Raw genomic sequence first — 17470 nt, forward strand, 5'->3', positions numbered from 1 at the left:
GGAGCTTTCAAATCCGAAAACATTCGATGTAATTCCTTCGCGAATTCCGTACGGTTGACATCCTGGGCAGGCGAGTCGTAGAATTCTCCTGGGATCCTTAACTGTTGGCCAAACACGAGGTCCGCTGCCGAACATCGGGAATCCTCACGAAAGGCAGATCTTAATCCAAGTAGTACCAACGGTAGGCGGTCGTGCCAGTTTTTCGGATCGGTGCACATTAATGCCGCTTTCATCGTACGGTGGAAACGCTCCACCATTCCGTTCGATTGGGGATGATAAGCGGTGGTGTGAATGTGATGTACTCCAAGCAGGTGCGTCAGCTCTTTGAACACTTCTGACTCAAACTGACGCCCTTGGTCAGTAGTAATTGTTTCAGGTGCGCCATATCGAGAAATCCATTCGGTGTACAAAGCCATTGCTACTGTCCGAGCCGTAATATCCTGGAGTGGTATTGCTTCGGGCCAACGGGAAAATCGGTCGACAATGGTGAGCAGATAACGGTTTCCCTTGGATGGCGGTAGGGGCCCAACCAAATCAACGTGGATGTGTCGAAACCGAGCTTTGGGCTTTGCGAAACTGGAAATCGGTGCATGGGTGTGACGAAAAACCTTCGATCGTTGACATTGCTGGCAAGATCTAACAAACTGGGCGATATCCTTGTTCATCGATGGCCAAACAAATCTGTCGGTGATGAGTTTCCTTGTGGCTCTTATTCCCGGATGTGCTAATCCATGTAGTTGATCCATTACCGCTCCTCGATGCTTTTCTGGAAGATAAGGTCGAACGGAATTACTGATGGACACATCACAGTATATCGGTGTAGTCAATGACGGAATGCGTCGCTGCTGCAGGTTAAGGGACGATTTGTTGGATCTCAATAAACCCTGTAGCTGACCGTCAGTTGCTTGATCTTTTGCTATCGAGTTGAAATCGATGCTCGCGACGACTACACTCACTCTAGACATTGCATCAGCCACTATGTTATCTTTACCGCTAATGTGGCGTATGTCAGTAGTGAACTCGGCCAAATACTGCAAGTACCTCTCTTCGTGTGGTAGACGACTGCTTGGATCTGTGGTCATAGCATATGTCAACGGAAAGTGGTCGGTAAAAATCGTAAACTGGCGTCCCTCCACCAGATGTCTGAAATATTTCACCGCGAGCTTTGCAGCCGTAAGCTCTCGCCCAAAAGTGGAGTATTTCTGTTGGCTTAGAGAAAACTTTTCGGAGAAGAATCCCAACGGTTTCCAGATTCCATCTTCAAGTTGTTGCAGAACCGCACCCGCAGCAAAGTTGGAAGCATCCACCATGAGGCCGAGGGGCTTCGAAGCGTTTGGATAATGCAACAACGTTGCATCGGCCAGCGACTTTTTGCAATTATCAAAACAGCATGCAGCCTGGTCGCTCCAAGAAATTGGCCTGGAATCGTTTTTTCGATTGTCCGGAATAAGTGCTCTTAAAGAGCGTTGGATGTCAACAGCATGTGGAATAAAACGTTTGTAAACGTTCAACAAAGCAAGAAATCGTCGCAAATCCTTCACGGTTTTCGGAGGTTTGTAATCCAGCACCGCTTGAACACGAGCGGGGAGCGGCCGCACTCCTTCTTTGCCCACGACGTAGCCGATAAACTCTACTTCAGGAAGAAAAAATTTGCATTTCTCGGAGTTTATGGTTAGGCCATTACTCTTTAGACGATCGAGTACCATCCTCACGTGTTGTATGTGCTCTGCTTCGTTGGCGGAAGCAATGCAAATATCGTCAATGAAAACTATGACGAAGTCAAGATCGGCAAACAACTTATTCATGAACCTTTGGAATGTTTGGCTTGCATTGCAGAGGCCGAATGGTAAATTCGAACAGTCCAAAAGGTGTTATAACGGCAGTTTTTGGTATGTCGGCCGTTTCCACAGGGATATTGTAATATGCTCGCACGAGATCCAATGTGGTGAATATGCTCTTACCTTCGAAACGATTCAGAAGATCGTGTACATGAGGGACAGGATAACGATCCGGAACTGTTACTTTGTTGAGACGCCGGTAGTCCCCCACGAACCTCCATTCGCCGTTCTTTTTTGGAACGCAATGCAGTGCGCTCGCCCAGCTGCTGCTTGACGGTCTGCAAATTCCTATTTCGCACATGATCCTGAATTCTTCTTTCGCTGCTTTCAATTTTTCCGGGTGCATTCTGCGAGCTTTGCATGCTACCGGTGGCCCACGCGTGACTATGTGATGTGTCACATCATGCAAAATCTCGCGATGCGCTAGTGTCGGGATGAGGATTTCACGATAGTCGGACAAAACTTCGTGAAACGGATGATTTGCACTGATGACAGTTATTCCATGTATGGTAGCAGTTTTCAGGCTTCCAGTACTACGAAGATGAGTAGTCCGATCGATCAGCTGACGGTGTCCCAAGTCAACGAGGAGTCCGTAATGCGCCAGCAGATCGGCGCCGATGATTGCGCTGCTAACGTCTGCTACCAGAAACCGCCAGGTGAAACGTCGTCGTAGGCCAAGATCCACTGACAGAAACTTGTTTCCGAAGGTGTTTATTTTTGTGCCATTTGCTGCGTGCAAGGAAAAGGGAGCGATGCCTCTGCGCTTGTCCGTCTTAGTGGCAGGGATTATGGAGACGTCCGAGCCTGTGTCCACAAGAAATTTGTATCGAGTCGTACTGTCGAGTATAGTTAGACGGCGACTTTCGAACTCACCACCCACCTGTGCCGATTCTAGTGGGCGAGTTCCTAGTTTTTTGCATGCCTGTAAGAACATGGTTCTCGGCAGTGCTCCGCTTTGCCTCCATATTTCCGGTGGTACCAGCAAATCGAATCATTCGACGAGCGGGATCTGGAGAAAGATCGGCTGCGGCTCCTGTTTGGTCCACTTTTCAGTCGTCGAATTTCAGCTGTTAGCACTTCTATTTCCTCCTTCAAGGACGCCAGTTCAGCCGACTGAGTGCTTGTGGTTGGTGTTGTGCAGGTGGAGTTGACGGTGGCTTGATCCTTGGACGAAACGGTGACGGCAGCAATGTTGCTATTCGAGGAATCAATCATTTTGTCAGCCATTTCAGCTAGTTTCGGCAGGCTACCATCGCTGATCGCCAAAACTGCTCTCACGTTGGCCGGCATCCGTTGTAGGAAGAGCATCTTCATGAGATTATCATCAACATTCAGTCCAGTGGCAACTTCATTCATCCGGGCAAGCAGATGAGTCGGGCGGAAATCTCCCAGATCACACGAGCTCAGCAGCTGCTCCAGTCGCGCTTGTGGAGACAGAGCGAATCGCGCAATCAACCGGTCCTTGATCGCTTTATACTTATCAGCGGCCGGTGGGTTCGAGACGAGGTCCGACACATGACAAATAACGCTCTGGTCTATTTTGGCGATTATGTGCCAGAATTTCGTGTCGTCTTTGGTGATCTGCGCCAGATTGAACTGTGCTTCTGCCTGAGCGAACCACATGTGTGGATCGCTTTTCCAAAAGTCAGGCAACTTTACGGTAACAGCAGCATTCGAGGTTGCCGCTGCGGCGACGTTCGTATCACCGAGCATAGTGAGGTTATGTGACACCTTCCGTTGTTTCCGCTGAAATTTCGGAATACGGTCGAAAACCGGGCTAACCGTAAAGCATCCACGAAGTACGGAACCACGCGCGTCGGGGTCACCAATTTGTGGGGTGCAATCGAATAAAAACCGCGGCGATTACTTCGAAATAAAACTCTTTATTAATCAAACGTGTTTTACACGAGCGCGTCTTGTTTACTTCTGACAACTCTCTCTTAGGGTGGTTACGTAAAATACTATTGTCGATAGGGTGGCTCCAAATGGACCGCCACACCGTGCTTCAAAATATTTTAAGTAGAACAGTTTTTGAGTTTTAGCCCAATATCGAGTATTACAACTTTTTAAAATATGGAATTAACTAAAATTCAAATATCTTGAGTTTTGTTCAACCAATTTTATTTTTTTTTCCATAAATTAAAAGCTGAATATAATACCATTCGATCATCTGAATGCAGGTTTTGCGTCAGATTGATGGAATTCAAGATATTGGCGAATTTTAGGGACGATCTCCTTAAATTTTAGCAATATTTCCAAAAAAATATGAAGAAATATATTTTTTTCAATAAGAAAAAAACAATTTAAAAATTCTTTCTTAACGTTGATTTAACATACCATATGTAGGCGAGTTGCAGTAAAAAATTCAGCTCAATCGGAGCATTGATTACGAAGAATGAGATGTTTGAAGTGAGTGACTTTGCTTAAATATAGAACAAAAATCGATTTCAAACCATCAACCTTGTATGGAAAGTCGAAAAAATTTCCGCTCTACTGTAATTTTTTTTCCTTCGTATTTTCGAACTCAGGGCATGATTATACACCAAAAAAGATCATCAGCTTACCGAGTTCAAAAATGCTGTAAACTAGTGTAATCAGTTCGGCTACATATATGAGTCCTAGTCATAGAATGTGCTTAGTGAAGAAGCTAATGATGCATACCAACTAACACACAAAATGACTGATGGTATTTCAATCGGAGATTTTTCCTTCTTTGAGCAAGAGCTATTCGTTCGAGTCATGCTGTTATGGAGATTGGTTGCCATTACAGCTGTCAACAACTGATCACAGATTTTTCCTTCTTTTAAATATATGCTATTCTTTGGAGAAATACTGTCATAGTTATGTAGGCGATCAACACACTCAGTTGAGCTCGGTTAATTTCCATTCTTTTTCCGAGATCCGCACAGCCGATTGCTCGGCAACCTAAATTTAACTGAAATATCAGCAAAAACTCAATTTTATTCGTAGCAGCACCTATGGGTGCCGCTGGCATCAAACTTCAAACGTCAAGTATTTAGCCGAGATTCAGCAAATGAACTTTAACCGAGATTTGCACAGCCGATCTCGGCATTCTGTTTTAAGTGTGAATATTGCATACTGCATACAATGAACCATCAACCAATGAGCGGTAGTGTGCGTCAAACTCAAGCAAAGCCAATGCAAGTGTCAGGGCTGAGTGGTCGGCCAACTAGCAAATTTTCATAAAGATCATTATATCAGTGTACGATATGAATAATTAGAGTATTATGTCTGTTTGTCTGTGATGTTAATGTTGCCTTTAGGCTCGCCGTTTGAAAACTAGTCGAATCATTATTTCAGCCTTTTGACATTTTCAGCCTTTTGTGATTCAGCCTTTCGTAATTCAGCCTTTTGTTATTTCAGCCTTTCGTGTTTCAGCCTTTTGTACGTAACCCTTCGTGGCCGTGTGATCGTCGTTTAGGTGCATCGTTACATGCAAAGTATGTGCAACTAATACCCACTATTACATGCAAATTAGCAAATGAAGAGTATGTGCTGCAAATGGTATGAGTCACAGGTGTATGGCAAATGTATGAGTCGCACTAATGGGAAGTATTAGTTTACCTCCATTAAATGAAAGAAATGTAGACTTTTATGATTTATGACTTTCGGCAGACTGTAGTGGGCTGGACACATGAAACGAACGCCAAACAAATTTAAACTCGTTGTCAAGACTTTGACATTCGTTTCTCTCTAAATGGTTTCAAATTTATTAATAGAAAGGGGACTTTTTCTAGCGGAGTTTAGGTTCATCAGATTTGCGAATTTATTTTAATTTTCCCCGATGTAAGATTTTTTAACCTCCAGAATCTTAATATATACAGCTAAGGTTAACTTATAACGAAAAAATATTTTAGGTTCATGAAAGTGCGATAATAATCCTGTTTCAACACACCGTGTGACGCTTCTTCCTCCGGAAGACTGACATCTGCCTGTTCCGCGCCTGTCTATAACGTGTCTCATTCGCCCTCGTACGGTGTTGCATCATTCTCGCCCATGCTGCAATCTTCTCGTTTTCAACTGTTCACATTCGCCGTCGTACCAGTCGTTTCAGTGATTCGGAATCGCGAAGCCTAGTGCTGTAGCCGAGGTACTACCTATGGCGGATCGGATGTCCCTCCAGCCATCTTCAAGTGTAGCTGCGCCAAGCTGGTCTTCCGTTGATGGAACCACTGCTATCTCATGTAGATCACATTCACATAGATCCATAATCACTGTAATATTTGAGACCCAATGTTCTCTAGTCTAGTCTAGTCTACACATACACAGCCATTCATTGAAAGAATCCTGGAAAATGGTGGAATCGACTAATTCCATCATTTTTCTTGTCATTATTAATCCTTGCAGCACATCTGAGATGTATTACAAACATTAAAGCGGCCAGGCCTACTGTGCAGTGTTGTTATTGTTATTGAAATCAAAGAACGGGGACATCTCGTACCAACCGTTCCGTATACGAAGCATGAATAAGAAATATTAACGGTGGGAGTGAAGTTGCTAAGAAGGTTATTGTCACTCCTTGGTCCTTGGAATCCTGGGATGGGACACAGGTATTTACCCCTGATGCCCTGGCCCTTATGCCTAGGCTTAAGCGCCTTTACTCGCTCTGAGACCCAATGTTCTTACAGTTATTACTAGATGTATGGGTGCATGTTAATGGTACAAACAAAAGATCTAGTGAGATTGTTATGCTAGAATCGGAACTTCTTGTATCGGTGCTGCAACTTGGGTAATCAAAACAATTGTTCTAGATTTGTCCCGACGTTTCGACCCTATTTCGAGTCTTGTTCAAAGTTATTAAAATTCTAATTTACCCTTTAAAGAAGGCTCAAGGTATACACGAAAGGTCCATATAAATCTAAAATAGTCGTTTTGGTTCCTACAGACTGTAGCACCGACTCAAATAGTTCTGAATGTTCACTCGGTTTTCAGCTTCAAATGTAACAGTTTAACACTTCTAATAGCGATCATTTGCATATAAAGTTACACAAATCGCTAAACACACCAAATGTGTTGCACAATGATCCATCTTCACGCGATTTGTGAACGCCAGTTCGAATTAAGCGATAAAATCTCAATTATTTCCCGTTATCCGAACCGAATCTTCAGTTGTTGCTAACATCGACTTTTATGATTATTGCTATTGGTGCTGCCACTTCATATTGAAAATTACAATAACTCATTTGCCATGTTTGATCATCATCGATCGTGCGTCCGTGTGAAATATACTGTGTACATACACGACACGAAAACCTTATGTTTATACGCATAACCCCCCTGCCTTATCGTGATTACTTCCCAACTAATAGTGTTTCCCCGCTTGTTCTCTTTCTTCCCGTTGACCCACAGAATAATCACAGAACAGTACGCGCATCACACTGACTGAAACGCTGTGCCGCTGTGAGAAATCTGAATCATTATTAAAACCGCAAACGATCCAGCAGCAGTAGTAGCAGCAGCAGCAGCAGCGACGCCGGTCCGCGATTTAGTTGTAGACAATTACTCATTATTCCAAGCCGATTAGCGGCACTTGGGGCGCGCGCGTGCAACGGAACCTGCTCGGAGTGGCTCGGTTTGACCTCCGCGGACAAAGAACTTCGGCCGGCTGTAAGTGACGAACCCCCCTAAGCAGGGGCCAGATATAACTCGGTCGGATCCGCGGAAAAGTTCTGCCGTCGTCGTCGAGTAATTAAAAACCGAGAAAATTCGGTAGTCGTAACAGCAGGTTAACGATTTCTGTGATTATCAATAAAATCATCACATCAGTACCATCATCATCAACGCTCACAGTCAGTGGTTGGTAGTTTGACCAGTGGTGGAGTGTGTTCAGTAGGACAAGCGAGGAGCCAGACCGGGGCAAGTGCACAGCAAGTGGCCAAGTGAGAGAAGCATAATTAAACAAAGTAGATTGGCAATAAAAAAATAAGGCGAGCAAGTGTCGACGGGTAAATGTGTCGAGAAGAAACCTCCATCAGCTGAAGAGATTGGCCCCCGAAGTGTGTGAGTACAAGTACGTGTGCGCGCGCGATCGTTTGTGTGTTGGCTTGTTGGATTTCGGTGAAATTTTTCGAAGAGAAAAGAAGCAAAAAAAAACTAGTAACCTCGTTTAGGAAGGCGCGCCCAATTCTCGCCGCCAAGTACTGGAGTACCGGACGGACCGACTAGGTACTTCACACGTGAGAAGTTATTGCTTCGAGAGTAAGTAGATAGCGGAGAAACGGTGCATCCAGCAGTAGCAGCAGCATCAGCAGCAGCCGGCAGTGGAAGATGTTAGTTCCGGGACATGTGGTGTCACTGTATGTGGCGACGTGCGGCTATAACGGTGCGGCACTTGGCTCCGACGAGAAGGAGATTGTTCTGCTAATTTACGTAATCATCGATGTGCAAACGAATAATGTAAGTACCTACAACCAACAATACCTATATGTATCCTATCTATGTAAAGTGTGTAAAACTGACTTTGTGGTTTTCGTTCTCGGGATTTTGTTGTTGCCTGACAAGGGAGGTGTATCAATCTTCTAAACAAAAATGCTGGTTTCTTTACATGAATCATATACAATTTTTCATCGCCATCTTCAGAGTGGAAATAACGCAAGTAACCACTAAGAACTGTTTTAATTATTATCAGCCATTCAACAGCTTCTCAGTACAAAAGTGGAATAAATCATTCTTAAGTAAACTTTAGCTTAAGAAACTGCTATTCAGCTAGTCCTGCTTCTTGGGTGTTGCTTAGATGTCGTTAACTGTGTTCATCTAAACAGTAGTTATCCCCGGCAAACGTTTTTATGCCTATTGCATAAAAAATCGATTTTCAAAAAATCTGAATTTCTCCATGTTTTTTGCCTCACAAGCTTTCCTTGGGCGAAAACTAACAGAACATAACAAAGACGACCAAACTTTTGAAAAGTTTTGGAAAAAAATCCGAGAAAAATCTTTCTAACTGGCGAATTGCTTGAAGCTCCTGAGCATATATTCCTGACAAATTCTTGAGAAAATCTTTGGAATTTTCAGAGAAATTTATTGCGAATACCTGAGAAATTCTTGCACAAAAAATCATCGGATATTCATGAAGAATCATTTGAGAGTATCCTTGTGAGGTTCCTGGAGAAATTTCTAAGAACATTTGGACATTAATAATTCCCGGAAGAATATCATAAAGTAATTTTTGAATAATTCCTGAAAAATGTCTAAAGATGTGCTGGAATAATCTATGAAAAATCACTCAACAATTCCTGAAAAACAATCGCAAAAAATCCTGAAGCAAATTTTAATGAATCCTACCAAACAATCCTGAGAAACTTCTGGAAAAATCCTGGACAAATTTTTGTCAAGATATTCTTGGAAAGTATCTGAACAACTCCGGCAAAAATATAATCAATTCCAAGAAATAAAACTGATGAATTGTTTGAAATGTTCTAGAAAATTAGAGATTTTGCCTGAGAGATTCCCAAAGAATTTGTAGAGTAATTCCTGATGAATACCTGTGAATTTTCCACAAAAATCATTGTGCATACATTCTTGGTGAAATACCTGAGAATTTTCTTGACAAATGCTGAAGAAAGATCTGGAAAGTTCCTCAAATATCTATGGATTTCTCGAAGAAATTCTTAAGGAATTTGAAGAGAAACTTCATACAAATACATACCAATTTCTCGCAAAAAAAATCATTGCATATTTTTGGAGAAATACCTGATGACCCTGAGAAAGTTTGAAAAAAATCCTGGAGAAGTGTTATGAAAACTTTTTAGGCCAATTTTGAAAAAAAAATCCTAGGAATTCCATGATAGATGGATTAGAAACTCCTACGAAAAGTCCAGAGAAATGGGAAATTCCTAGAGAACTCCGAAAAAAAAACCCTGATTTATCACTCTGAGTGATTTCTGAACAATTCCTAAGAAATGCCTGGAGTTATTTCAGAAAAAAATGTAGGATAAATTTAAGAATCCAGGAATTATTCCCAAAAAACCCACAAAAATCCAAAAGTAAATCTTGATCAATCCCACCAAAAACCTTGAGGAATTAATAAAAACTTTATAAAAAATCCTAAACATCATCACGTTTAAAAAATTCTGGAAAGTATCCAAAAAATTTCTAGAAAATCCCTCTTATAATTTCATGAGTGAATTTCCAAGAAATTCATGAGGAATTTCATATAAATTTTGAAAAAAAAAATCGTAGAGAAATTACTGAAGAATCTGTGGAAAATTTATTTGTATTCCTGAGAATTTCCTGCAAAAAAAACCATGATAATTCTGGGAGATATACCTTAGAACCTTTTTGGGAAGTTATTGGAGAAATTTCTCCATAGTTCTCAGAACATTTTTGAAAAAGGAAATTCTTGGAAAACTCCCGATGATATGCATAAGAAATTTTAGTGGAATTTTCCGAAACTATCCCAAAAACATTCCTGAAAAATTTCCAAATGACATAGAATTTCAGGTAGGGAGGTGTTCTCTGATTTTGCTACCAATCATGTATTAAGTATCGCAAAATGTGCTACAAGGGAGAAGGAAGATTAAAAAATCGGCCAAAAAAGCTTCGCTATTTACAAATGATCACCTAGGGAAATTTATTAGAAAACTTGACAGGACTTACTGGAAAAACTTCTAAATATTTCTTCAAAAATACTCGGAGAAACACTTGAATACTGCTAGAGAAATTTCAGAGATGTTTGAGAACAAATTCTTTAAAGAAATTTGGCAACACTTTTTTACTTCTAAAGTATATTTCAAAGAAAAAGTAATGAGAAATTTCTGAGAAATATTTGTGAAAAAGAACAAAGGAATTGCTTGAAGACTTACTGAGGAATTTCAAATTAGCATGGAAAGTTTAGGGTAAAGAATTCCTTAGAAATTACAATTAAAATACAATGACACATAGGGTGCGGGCACCGGTTTTGGCCAGTCTAAGGGAAATCATTTTTATAAAAATAACCAATAATCCTATGAAAACAACCAATGCGTCAAATGAAAGGTTTCAATCTATATTTTGAAGGAAAAATGTAGAAATCAAGCCAATACTTGATTTTTGTATTAAAAGTGGCACTGGCCAAAATAGAAGCTCTGCCGCAGTTTTGGCCATATTCTTAAGTTGGGTTTCTATTTTGGCCAATCACGTGTATTTCTTATGGGAGTGGCCAAATTAGAAGCACCCTGGCCAAAATAGATATATGGGAGCTGATTTTTTAAGGAAATATATGTTTTTCTTCCAGTTTTTAATCAAAATGTGTGGTTTTCACAGCTGTAATCATCATATTGTATTAGGATCTACTAGTAAAAAATAAATTTACGCCGATTTAGATCGCAACAGGGTCAATACCGCACTATGGCCAAAACTCCGGACTGGCCAAAACTGAAGCTTCTACCCTATTGCCAATTTTACTGGCACTTTACCAGATTTGCTGGTATGTCTGAAACATACTGGAAAAACTTGTAATTAGAAAGCACGAAATGTTGCTAATTGACGAATTGAGAGATGAAATTTGTGAAAAAAATTTCGTTCTGGTGGGATTTGAACCCACGACTCCGTATTCGCTAACCCGGCGCTTTAACCAACTAAGCCACAGAACAGATAATGGTTCTGCGGAATAGAAAGCCAAACTGACTCCGAAGCCGCACCGTGAACACTCCTATTTCACAAACTCATCTCTCTTTTCGGCTTAGATGCCAATCCACAACACACTCCCGTTTGTGCCCACTAACTACAAGTGAACCATTACCTGTTCTGTGGCTTAGTTGGTTGAAGCCCCGGTCTAGCGAATACGGAGTCGTGGGTTCGAATCCCACCAGAACGCGATTTTTTTCACAAATTTTATCTCTCAATTTGTCAGTTAGCAACATTTCGTGCCTTCTAATTACAAGTTTTTCCAGTACAATTAAAATCCTTAGGAAAAATCTTGAGACATTCGTAGTGAAATAGTGGGGAACCTTCAACAGAAGTACATTTAAAATTCCAAATTTATATAAAAATCCTGAAACATACCGGAAACATTGTGTTGAGAATTTCAGAAAGATTACTTAAAAATATCCTAAAAACTTCTTTGGGTCTCCAGTTAGCCTAGTGGTTAAGGCTATGGATCGCCAAACCGGCGACGGCGTGTTCGATTCCCGTTCTGGGCGGGAAAATGTTCTCGACTCCCTGGGCATAAGGCATAATGAACCATTGTACATGCCACATAATGTGCAAATTCATGCAATGGCAGGCGCAGAAAGCCCTTCAACTGTGGAAGTGCTCTAAGAACACTAAGTTAAAGAGAGGCAGGCCAAGTTCCAATGCGAACGTTGAGCCCTAAAGAAGAAGAAGAAGAAGCAATTTCTGCGGAAATATTAAAAAGTTATCTTAACACTCTTGGAAGATCCAAATAAAAACATTATAAATTCCTGAGAATTTAACAAAAAAAAATCAATTATAATTATGAAAAAATATAAAAATATTTGGGAAAATTATTTAAAATATTCTGGAGAAAACTATGCAGCAGTTCCTGAAAAACTTCTAATTATTTCCTGCAAAATCTCTTGAGAAATACTTGAAAACTGCTAGAGAAATTCCTAAGATATTTCAAAACAAAATCCTCACAGAAATTTGGCAATACTTTTTTTACTTCTGTGAAATTTTTCAAGAAAAAAAAGATTGAAAAATTTCTGAGAGATATTTGCGAAAAAAAATCTACGGAATTTTTATCGAAATCAAAGTGGCAAATTTAGGGTAAAGAATACCTAAGAAATTAAAATAAAAATCTCTAGGAAAATTTTTGAGACATTCGTAGTGATTGTTGAAAACCTTGAACAGAAATACAATAAGAAACTCACAAAGAACTCCATATATACTCCTAGAAAATGTTCTGACAGTCTCCTTTTGAATGTTTTGAGAAATTTCTGTAGATATTTATAAAAGTATTCTTGAAACATTCCTGAAACAGTGTGTTGGGAATTTCAGAAAGATTACTTAAAAATACCTTAAAAACTACTGTTTCCAAAAAATCTTAAAAAGTTTCAGAACTCGTAAACCATTTCTTGAAGAAATTTCTAAGAAATATTGCGGATGCGTAAAGTTTAAAATCACGAAAACAAAATTTCAAAAAACGGTGAGATTTCTAAAAAACATTCATTTAAAATCTTTGTATCGACTTTTCGAACCCTCTAAGCAGAATACCCTCTTCGAATGAGTTTAATCAGTTTCGTACCTCTTAATTCCGTCCTATTTTGCTTATCCTTTGACAGATACGCGTATTTCGACTAGCACTTATAATCTTCCTCCAGTGGATAACTGACACGGAGGAAGATTACAAGTGGTAGTCGAAATACGCGTAGGGGTAGGCGGGGCAATATGGACACCCGGGGCAGAATGGACACCCTCAATATTTTGAAATATGCGAACTTTTTTGAACTTTTAATGAATAGAGGATATAGTCCATTTGTCTAAAACGTAGTTTCAGGAAAGAAACATTCGAAATTAAAATTATACTTGATTTTACATGAACAAGTTGCATCCTCCGTTTTTTGTGCATGGAAATTATAATTTTCACACCATCTAAAATAAGATTTAGTGATTAATTTATTGCAGGTCGATCAAAACCTGATATTTCTAGAACACATGCAAGTAGTTTTTCTGTATCTACATGCTTAACATGTTCATATTTTCTACTTTGTTATGTTAAAAATCAAGTTTGGAAATATCTTCTGTTGCCGGGGCAAAATGGACACTCACCTTTTTGAAAGAAGCGGCAAGAGAAAAATATAACCTAAATAACAAACCAACCAAATTCTTCGATTTTAGTATATTTTCAGTTAAATGTTCACTATAGTAGACATAGGGTGAAACAAATTGGTCAAAAAACGACAGCAGTGGAAAATAGTTGTTCTAGGCACAGCTGTACATGCCAACAAAAACGAAGCTTTATCCAAAACAGCCTGAATTTAAATTAACTGAAAAAAAAATAACTACTTCGGCGTATTATTCATCCATAATAGTTGTTTTGTAATGAAATGACCTTATAGGTGTAAATAATGTACAAAATTCGTAAAAGTCTCATGGTGTTCATATTGCCCCATGGGGGTGTCCATTCTGCCCCGTGTGCTTGAAGACGGTCATGAAAAACTAAAATTTTTCAAAACATTTTTTGAAGTGGATTAATCATTTTTCTTTGTGAGCATTCTTATGCAATAGATGCTAAATAGACTTTAAAAGGATACATGTATAAAAAAACTAAACTTTTTTGACATCTTGCCAGGTAAAGTTGGCAAAAACCTTAGGGTGTCCATATTGCCCCGCCTACCCCTATCTGTCAAGGGCTAAGCAAAATAGGGCGGAATTAAAAGGTACGAAACTGATTACATTCATTCGAATTCATTTAAAATGTTTAAGGACTCCCTGACGAATTCCAAAATCATTTCTGAAAAAAATACCTCGAGATTTTTTTTGGAATGTAAAAATCAAAGGCATTTCTGAACAAAACTTCATAAAATCGAGAATTCGTTCTGGAAAAATGCTTGGAGATTTTTCCTGGAGATATTTCTGAGCATATCATAAGAAAAAAAATCGCAGAAGTTTTCGAATTATTCCAAGGCAACCATTTGTCGGCAATTCGTGGATAAATTCCTAAAAAGCACAAGCAAATTTTCGAGAAGTATCTTGACAAATTACCGAGAAATTTCTGGGGAGAATTATGAGGAATTTGAAAAGAAGTAAATAAGAATGTTTCCGGAGAAACTCTTCAAAACAATATTGAGAAAAGCTCCTGAATGAATTATTAGAGTTGCAAGGAGTTCCTTGAAGAAAGTCTTGGTAGTATTGTTGAAGATTTTTTTAAAGGAAAATGCGGTCCCGCGTCCCATTGTATTTTTATTTATATACTGTTTATAGTCTTAATAATTTGGAACGAGCTCACCGATTACAATCCCTCCAAGTGTTCAGTGATTGTCGATGCGGTGCGGACATAAGCGTCTTCTTATTACAATTTCGGTGAGACTACAACTCACGAGCTTTGTATGCTAGACGAGTGCTCTACCACAGAAATTTCTTCTGCGGATTTTTCAAAAAAAAAAAAATCATTTAGGTATTCCTCCAAGAACTTCATCTGTCGATAACTCCAAGAAACTAATCTGGGGATTTCTTCGGGAACTGCTGCTGAAGATAGAAATTGCTTCTGGGGAACCCGGGGAATACTTCAGGAATTTATTCTGGGGATTCTTCCAGAAATTTCTTCAAGAGTTTGTTCTGGATACTCTATCTGATATTTTTTTCAGGAACTCTATCTCCGGATACTCGTGAAATGCCTTCTGTGGACTCCATCAGGAATTACTGCTGAGGATTCTTCCAGAAACTTCAACAGGAGATTCCAACATCACGAATGCCTTCTGTGGATTCCTTATAGATTCCATCTGGTAATTTTTTTTCTCAGAGATTACTTCAGAAGTTTCTTCCTTTAAGGCCTTAAACTGGGATTTCTCCAGGAATTTCTTTTGGGGATTGATCCTGAAATTCGATCTAGTAAGTTTTCCAGGAGGATTCCAAGAATTAACTTCTGGATGATTCCTAGAAATAATCCCTGGACGCTTCCCAAAAGATACTTTAGAAGGGTTCTCACAATGAACACCTAGAGGATTTTCAGAAGAAAGTTCAGAAGAAGAATGAACTTAAGGGTCTCAGAAGAAACTCCAGGAGGTTTTCCAGAAGCAACTTTGAGAGGATTTTAAGAAGGAACTCCTGAATATTTCCGGAAGCAAGTGCTAGAAAATTCTCAGAAGAAGCACCTGGAGGATCACCAGTACGAGCTTCCGAAGGCACTCTTGGTGGATGCCCAGTAGGAAAATCTAGGGAATTTTCAAGACGATTCTGGAGAGAATCCAGACGATACTCATAGAGAAATTCTAGAACAAATTTATGGACTCCTGTTGGAATCCCAGAAGAAACTCTTTTAGAAAGTCCTGACCGAGTTCCAAAAGTGCATGGGTTTTTGATACAATTTTGTTGATTCCTATTGGGGATTACTCCTGAAATTCCTTCTGGGAATTCCCCCCGCAATTTCTCCAGTGGGTCCATTCAGGAATTGCTTCTGGGGATTCTGGGGAAGAAGCCCTTCTAGAGAATCGTTCAAGAATTTAAATCTTCTTGGATTTTTAAATTATTTTGGATTCTTCCAGGGAGTCTGGTCACGCGAGGGTTAACCGAGAGACTATATGCGAGAAGATGAAACATGTTCCACAATTTCTAACTCTATCGATCCTCGTTTGTTACACGCTTGCACTATTGCCATTTCAACCGAACTGAATTATGATAAGAGATAAGAGAATGAGATATTTGAGTATACTAGGAGTAGACCAATTCTCTCATGGTCAGCTGATCGTGTATATAGCCTAATAAAGTTTAGTTTTGTATCAGATTCGTCGGGAAATAGACGTCCTTTGTATCGACAACTATCGTTCTTCAATAAACCGTAGAAGTTAAGTGTACAGTTACTTTCAATAAGATTATTTCGAAGTGATTATTTCAGTGTCCGAAGCCTGATCCGTTTCCCGCGCGCATAAACAGAGTCTAACGATGGATCTCCTTTTGGAACTTGCTGCAGGAGCTATTCCAGAAACTCCATCTAAGAACTCCTCTAGATACTGCATCTCTCGATTGCTCAGCTGGTTTGCTGAGAAACTCCTTCACGAGATTCCACCAGGGATTCCCTCTCAAGAATCCTCCACGAATGGCTTTTGTGGGTTTCTCCTTATTCTTTGATGGAGTCCTTCTGGAGATTTCTCCAGGAATTCCTTCAGAAATTTCTTCAGCGATTCCTACCAGAGCTTAGCTAGGGATACTTCCGAGTATTGTCTCTCAGGAGGATTCCTAGAATTAACTCCTGGAATATTTCCAGAAGGAACATCTGAAGGATTCCCACGAAGAATTCTTATAGAGGATTTTCAGAAGGAGCTTCTGTGGGATTCACAGAAAGAACTCCTTGAAAATTTCCTGAATGAACTTAGGTCTCCCGAAAGGAATTTCTGGGAAGTTACTAGCAGGAACTCCTGAAGAATTTTTAGAAAGAACTCCCGGAGGATCCGCTGAAGAAATCTTTGATGGATTCCAAAAAGAGCTCCTGGAGATTTCCAGAATGAGGTTCTAGAAAACTTCCAGAGGAACACTTGAAGGATCTCTTTCTTGAAACCCATAGAAGAAACTCCTAATTCTCCTAGTAATCACAGGCGGAACTTTTGTAGGAATCTCGGAAGAAACTTCAGGAGAAATACTTAAACAAACTCCAGAATTGCTGGGGGGTGTTTTCGCCCTTGCCCTTCCCGAGCAGAGGAAAAACGCTCAATAATAGCATATTTTGATATGGAGAACAAAAAGTGATATTTGTTTGTTTGAGATAAGAGGTAAAAGTACTGAAAATAATATCTCAATTTCGCTCCTGGAACATCATCATCATAGCACATTTAGCTCTTGGTAAGATCTAACCAATAGCGGTGAGATATTTGATTGATCTTCAAATATCATATTTTGCTATTGGTTAGATGGTTCAAGAACAAATTTTTGCTATTATTTTCAGTACTTTCACCTCTTATCTCAAACAAACCAATATCATATTTTGATCGTCAGTACTTGAACTCTGCTCGGGTTTTGTT

General features: G+C 39.8%; 2 protein-coding genes across 6 annotated transcripts in view; one reads left to right on the forward strand and one right to left on the reverse strand.

Moving 5' to 3' along the window:
• Positions 1-17470, forward strand: part of LOC109416894 (RNA-binding protein fusilli) — a 280572-nt gene that overhangs the window by 49595 nt on the left and 213507 nt on the right. For all 5 annotated transcript variants that reach the window (XM_062855429.1, XM_062855426.1, XM_062855428.1 and 2 more), the window contains one exon: positions 7209-8255. In XM_062855429.1, coding sequence (XP_062711413.1) covers positions 8127-8255 — 129 coding nt within the window. In that variant the 5' untranslated portion in view covers positions 7209-8126. The remainder of the gene's footprint in view (positions 1-7208; positions 8256-17470) is intronic.
• On the reverse strand, positions 2745-3551 carry LOC134290915 (uncharacterized). The gene has a single exon (XM_062858145.1). The coding sequence runs from the start codon at positions 3549-3551 to the stop codon at positions 2745-2747; it is 807 nt and encodes a 268-aa protein (XP_062714129.1).

This window comes from Aedes albopictus, chromosome 3 (genome assembly GCF_035046485.1).
Source record: "Aedes albopictus strain Foshan chromosome 3, AalbF5, whole genome shotgun sequence".
In the NCBI taxonomy this organism is placed as follows: Eukaryota; Metazoa; Arthropoda; class Insecta; order Diptera; family Culicidae; genus Aedes; species Aedes albopictus.